This window comes from Hydra vulgaris, chromosome 12 (assembly GCF_038396675.1).
Source record: "Hydra vulgaris chromosome 12, alternate assembly HydraT2T_AEP".
NCBI classification, from domain to species: domain Eukaryota; kingdom Metazoa; phylum Cnidaria; class Hydrozoa; order Anthoathecata; family Hydridae; genus Hydra; species Hydra vulgaris.
This window is the reverse complement of record NC_088931.1, coordinates 27,720,476-27,727,788: the sequence shown is the minus strand read 5'-3', so window position 1 is coordinate 27,727,788 and position 7,313 is coordinate 27,720,476. Positions and strand designations below refer to the sequence as shown.

Sequence of the window (7,313 nt, the reverse complement as noted above, 5' to 3'; positions counted from 1 at the left end):
ATACAAAAGAAATAGGAAATAACAAAAGAATAGGTTAAAAAGATTTGCAATATGTATAAAAAATAGCAGCTAAACAGGAAATGTCATTTGTACATGGATAACCTGTTAATTCATACCAGGTTTTAACCATTCTATAAACATACTTTTTTTAAGTTTTAGCTCAAATTTGTTAGATGCCAAATCTAACACAGAAAAACACTTATCATTTATTTGCATGAAACAATTTTCATTAGCATGGAGGTGTTTATAGATATGAGACTTTTTGTCCATCTTGTAATGTTTAGATATCCGGGTCTTATCAAAAATGGCAGTTTAAAATTAGGCAAAGATTCTTTGATTTTTGGTTGTGGTGGAGTATTAGAATTAATCTTGTTTAAATAGGATTTATATATTTTTGAAATGAGCCAAGATGGGTGTTTCTTTGAATTACTTTAAAGAGGTCGTTTATGTCAGAGTGAAACCTAAGTTTAGTACTATTGATTTTAAACATTCTATCGATTAAGCATTTGATTAGATTAACTCTGTACAAATATAGAATGAACCTATAAATGTTAGTGTGGAGACCAGAATAGGTTTTTTTATGAAAAGTGTTAGTGGCTGAAGAATTAGTTTTGTGTAGAGTTACATCTAAAAAAGATATTTTTCAATTTACTTCCTGTTCCATTGTAAAAGAAATAAAATTGTTTCGAAAAAGATGTGCGTCATTTTATGACTGGAAAGCAGCAAAAATGTCATCAACGTATCTTTTATAGAAAACTGGTTTTACATTATTGAAATTTTTGATCCATTTATTTTCAAAATGACCCATGAACACATTGGCAAGAGCATTTGCCTGTGGAGAACCCATTGCTACACTATCGATTTGATCTTAAGTTTGTCCTTTAAAAAGAAAATGTGTTTGGGAACTGGTGAATTGGAATAGTTTTTTTAAATATTTTAGTAATTTTAATGTTTTTATTATGGAGCAAAATTAAATTGACTGCAATTTCAATGGTTTCTTGAAGCGGAATATTGGTGTATAAGCTTGTTACATCGTATGATACTAAAAAATATTTGTGGAGATTGACTAATTTCTTTAACCAATGAAAATGAATCTTTTGTACAAAATTCAGTGTTTACTAATGGAGATAATAAATCTCTAAGAAATTTGGCTAGTTGGTAGTTATTGGTTTCAATAGATAATACAATGAGTCTAAAGTTTATGGTAGCCTCAGAAGAATTTAATTTATGCATCTTTGGAAGTCCATAGATACGAGCAGGATGGTATCCAGACGGATTAATTTTGTTATATGTAGAATCATTAAAAAGACCTTTTGCTTTTAGTTTCCTTAAAAAAATTTTTTAAGTTGTTTGAATTTTGTTTTATCATTTTTAATTTTATAAATACCATTTATGTATAGTTCTTTATCTAATATGGCAACGCCGTTAACTTTATCAGATTTTAAAATAATAATATCCGGATTACAAGAAAGTTTTTTCAGTATTCCATGTTTTTTTAGAGTTTCCTGAGAAAGGCAATAATTATAAATATAAGAGTTTGCAAGATGGGAGAGCTCTGCTTTAAGTTTCACTGAATCTTCATTATTTTTCAATTTTGTTTGAAGAAGATGAATAATTTGTTCAAATGAAAAAAAGATATCATTACGTCTATATAGGCAAAACTACTTGCCATCTCAAGACCCGGATATCTGAACATAACAAGACGGACAAAAAGTCTCATATCTATAAACAACTCCATGCTAATAAAAATTGTTTCATGCAAATAAATGATAAATGTTTTTCTGTGTTAGATTCGGCATCTAACAAATTTGAGCTAAAACTTAAAAAAAGTATGTTTATAGAATGGTTAAAATTTGGTATGAATAAACAGGTTAACCATGTAAAAATGACATTTTAATTCAGATATTGAAACACAGGTCAGAAAATTTAATGGTTTAAGTTTAAAAAGTTATACTGGGTCTTATTACCATTAAAAAGCAAAACTATTTTATATTCTATGTATAATATTATTCTATTTTATATTATAGCCTATGCCAAATAAAGTGGGCGGATTTGTCTAGCTTTCAACTTTTCAACTTTATGCATTTAAATTAATCAAAACCAAATTAATATACTCTGAGATAAAACTTTAATATTTCAAAGACTTTTACAAATATTACAAGTATATAAATAATATAAATATTACAAATACTAATATAAAGTAAATACCTATGTAATACAACATGCAAATGATAAATATGATAAAAATTATAAAAAACCAATAAAAATAACAGCAACAACAGTGATATTAATAATAATAACATTAATAGTTATAAAAGTTTTGTAACAATAAGATTTACTATTGAGAAATTGATAAAAAATAATTCTATGATTTTTAATATGAAATAAAAATATAAATATATATAAAAGAATAAAAAAAAGAAAAAAAGTTAATACAATAACAGCAAATATTTTTAATAATATTATTTTTATACTAAAAGTTCAAAACATTGGTTTTTCTGATTTTTTAAATTTTTTAAAAAGTTGCATTTCCTATGTTATAAAAATATATTAAAAAATTCGCTAGTAGCAATAACAATAATATTAGTAATAATAATGTTAACCTTTTTGTAACAAGTGACCAGCATTGTGGGTCATTTTTTTACAAAAAAAATCTTTTTCTAAATGACACGTGATCTGTTCATCAACTGTTTTAAGTATTCCAAAACATTTTTAGTAATTAGGGAAAACTTTAAATACATCTCTGAAATATGAGTAATTTCTTATGTTGGTGCTTCAAATCATTTGTTAATTGCATTAATAGACTGCTCAAAAATCAATTTTGAAAAATGGCTAAAAGCAGAATTAAATTATACTGATATAAATGAGATCCTTGATATTTTTTTTAATGATAGTGTTGAGATTTTTTTTGTTTGATCACCACTATAAATGCCTCTTTTGTTTAATATCGAAAACAATGTTTATGTATTTCTCCTTTATTTATTTAAGATTACATAAAGAAACTATATTTTTGTTTACTTTAACATGGCATGTTTTCGGTCATGTAACCAAGATAATAGAAATTTTATAAAGCTTTTGAATATTCTGTCAGTTCTTTGACAAAAAAGCAAGGTCTTATTTGTAAAATTCTGGCTAGTAGTTGTCATTATATATCCATTTAATTAATCATGATCCAAAGTTTTTATTTTATACACAATCATATAGTTGTTTTTAACTCAGTTACAAAAGGTTGCAAAATAATATTGAGCCAAAAGGAATAGTTTAAAATATTGCATTAACATTATAATAATAACATAATAGCAATATAATACCAACAGCAATATTCGATTGTAAGTCTAAAGTTTTAAAATGATATGCATTCATAAAAAATGTTATTCAATTGATTTTAAGAGTTGTAAAACAAAAACGCAAACTTAATTGACTTGTTTATTCTTTATTTTTTTTTATGTTTTACGTTGTTTTTATTTTTCAATTTTTTTTTTAATCAAGTGTACATCAACTGACAAATAGGTAAAACATGGAAGGAGTGTTGCTACATTGACTGACAAATAGGTAAAATATGCAAGGAATGCTGCTACATCAGCTGACAAATAGAGGGAAAATGTGAGGAGTGCTATTACAATAACTGACAAATAAGTAGAACATTCAAGAGTGTTGCTCTATCAACTCAGAGTTTTTGCTAGGGCAAGTAATCTTTATATATAAAAGAAAAACTAATTTTTTTTGTCAATTTAATGTCAAAAAAATATGGTAAAACTTTCGTCCAACAGCCTTACGTTATATATATATAACTTCCATAAACTGTAGTTTTAAAGAGAATGCTAATAACCAGACCATAAAAAAGTTTAAAAACTAGAATAAATTTTTGAGTAGCTACCCTCCCTTGTAACAGCAGGCTATAAGATAGTTGATGTAGCAACACTCCCTTGTAGCAGCAGGCTTAAATATAGTCTATGTAGCAACACTCCACGCTTCTTTTAAAAATATGTTAAAAAAAAATAAAAACACTATAAATTTAAGAAAACTTTCTAGTCATTATTGCAGTTTTTTAAAAACAATAAAACTCATGTACTACCGCATTATTTTAATTGATTTTAACTTTTAGACGACATTAAATTGTAGCTTGATTGTTCAAGTTGTTAAAATGTTGTTGAAAGAGACTTTTTTTTACCATAAAAGTCTCTTTCAACTCTGAGATAAGGATATATATATATATATATATATATATATATATATATATATATATATATATATATATATATATATATATATATATATATATATATATATATATATATATATATATATATATATATATATATGTAAATTATGTAAATTATGTTAGTGTATTTTACAAATAGAGTGCTCAATGTTCTTAAAGAACAGAGCAATAATAAATTAGTAAAAAACACTTACTAACTTTTTTCTTCAACTTGAAATTTCACCATTGCTGGATCATCAGAAAGAGTTACTAAATCTCAAAAAAATTCAATTTTATAGAAAAAAATATATTTTACAGGAAGTTATAAATTATTATAAAAAAATTTTAATTACTATATTTTTTGGGTTAACAGGAAGTTACAGAAAGTAATTATTAAATAAATTTCTTTGGAATGGGGATAGTTTAATTTGGTCATTTGTTTTTATAATTTTTAAGAGGCATTTATTTTCGTGCCTACATTTAGAAAATAATTCAGATTTTTTATTTAATAAATTTTCCTGATGTAAATGAGTAATTATTTCAAATTTTTCTTGCAAACATAGCATATATTTTTTGGAAATGTTATTATAGGCAGGGGCAGATTTTAGAATAGACCATTGTAAATTAAAATTTTTTCTTTTTTATTTTAAATCCCAAATATATTTTGACAACATAGTCTCTTTTGAATATTTTTTGTGTTTAAACGATTGTTTGTGGTTGGCATAACTTTTTTTCCCCTTGGTTACGCCAATATATTGTTTATCAGGGTTATTTAATGAGGAAACAATGCACTTGTAAATTACATTTTTCGAAAGCCATTTTCCATTTAGAGGGCAATCTATTTTTTGTTTACAATTACAATAATCAGTGTTTTTATCTTTTATATGTTCATTTTTATTAATTAACGCGTAGTTATGGCCTTTTATAATTCATTCTAAATTATTTGTACAACTATAACTTACTTTAATGGTATTTCTGTTAAAAATCTTATTTAATTTATTAGAGGGAGGAAAATTTTTGTCTACTAATTTTAGAAAAATTTTACCTATATTTGTTGAAACATTTTTGCTGTACGGGGGGTTGAACCAAATTATGTTTCTATTTCTATTAGGCTTTTTTGCAATTTTCTTTTCAAATTTTAGCTTGAAATTTTGAAAGCCACTTTTTGTAAGGGCATCTTCATAAACGCGTTTAGAGGAGTTAAAAATATTTTCATTAGAAGAGTTTTGGTTTAGCCTATTGTTAATTGAAATTGGAATTTGTTTTAGAATTTGAGGGTGATGGTTCGAATTCACATTAATATACAATAATTCGTCATTAGGCTTTTTGTAGGGCTTATAGGAACTTTCTGAGAGGTTATATTTTTTAAATTTTAAATATTTGTTTCTATAAAATTGAATTTTTTTTGAGATTTAGTAACTCTTCCTGATGATCCAGCAATGGTGAAACTTCAAGTTAAAGAAAAAAGTTAGTAAGTGTTTTTTACTAATTTATATATATATATATATATATATATATATATATATATATATATATATATATATATATATATATATATATATATATATATATATACACACACATACATAGTGGAGTAGTATTCCACACTTAGCTAAGCAATCAGATGTAATACTGAAATAGGCAGCTGTGAGAGCTTCAATATATACATCGACTAACTATTTAGTGAGAACATGCATTTTCCCGTTTAGTGTTGAATTTAAAGTAGTTCTAAGACAAGAGTTGAAAAAAATGGTTTTTAACATGTTTTTTTTATAATACTATTTAGTTTTTATAAGAAGTAAATTATTTCTTTATATGAATTATTTGTTATAGGTGTTAGTTGCAAATATAAAATTGTATTTCTATCTGCTGATGTCTGAATCAGATGATGAAGAAACTACTGATTATCAGTTTAAAGTAACTGTAATTGGGGATGGAACTTGTGGAAAAACATCTCTTTGTTCCAGACTGACTCAAGAACAATTTGATAAAAGTTATCATCAAACTCTTGGGTTAGATTTTTTTTTAAAAAGGTTTTCATTACCAGGAAATAAAAATGTAACAATGCAAGTTTGGGATATTGGTGGACAACAGTTAGGTGGTAAAATGATCAAAACATATTTATATGGTGCAAATGCAGTTGTACTTGTTTATGATGTAACTAACTACAGCAGTTTTGAAAATTTAAGTGACTGGCTTGTTGTTGTAAAGGAAACATTTGCTGACCAGGATAAGAAACCCCACTTAGCGCTTGTTGGCAACAAAAAAGATTTAGAACATTTAAGAACAGTTAAAAAGGAAAAACACATTGAATTTGCAAATGCAAATGGAATGAGTAATTATTTTTTATCAGCCAAGTCTGGTGATCAAGTTGCTTTTTGCTTTCAAAAAATTGCTGCAGATATTCTAGGAATACGTTTGCATAAACAAACTGTTGAACAGGCAAACAGAGTTGTAAAAGCAGATATTGTTGCTTACAATGATAATGACTCTGCAATAAGATCAACATCTGCTCATAACAAAACTACATTTTGTATATTACAGTAATTTATTTATTTGCATATGTATATTTGTACATACATACATTCATATATATATATATACACATTTATACACATTTATATATATATATATATATATATATATATATATATATATATATATATATATATATATATATATATATATGTATCTATATCAAGGCTCAATTTAACGGTCGGACATCGTCCGCCCCCCCGGACTTTTTTAGATCTGATTTATGGGGGCAACTAACTGTTCATTTTTACTGAAAATATCAACAATGGTTTGTTGCCCTTCTCTAGCAGGCCCAAGAATGGTCCGGGGGTGGCGATATCTGATTGTTAAATTGGGCCTTATAGATACATACATGCATGCATACATATATACATACATACATACATACATACATACATACATACATACATACATACATACATACATACATACATACATACAATTATATATATATATATATATATATATATATATATATATATATATATATATATATATATATATATATATTTATATATATATATAAATATATATATATATATATATATATATATATATATATATATATATATATATA

At 25.2% G+C, this 7,313-nt stretch overlaps 1 protein-coding gene across 2 annotated transcripts; it reads left to right on the top strand.

Moving 5' to 3' along the window:
* The first annotated feature begins 5,567 nt into the window (after positions 1–5,567).
* LOC124808226 (ras-related protein Rab-28) lies at positions 5,568–6,756 on the top strand. Of its 2 annotated transcripts, none has more exons than XM_065812790.1 (2): positions 5,568–5,672; positions 6,035–6,756. In XM_065812790.1, exon 2 carries the CDS (start codon positions 6,074–6,076, stop codon positions 6,746–6,748), a length of 675 nt encoding a protein of 224 aa, XP_065668862.1. In that variant the 5' UTR covers positions 5,568–5,672; positions 6,035–6,073; the 3' UTR covers positions 6,749–6,756. The 2 variants fall into 2 exon arrangements, with proteins under 2 accessions (XP_065668862.1, XP_065668863.1); XM_065812791.1 differs by having other exon boundaries at positions 5,645–5,668.
* Positions 6,757–7,313: the final 557 nt, after the last annotated feature.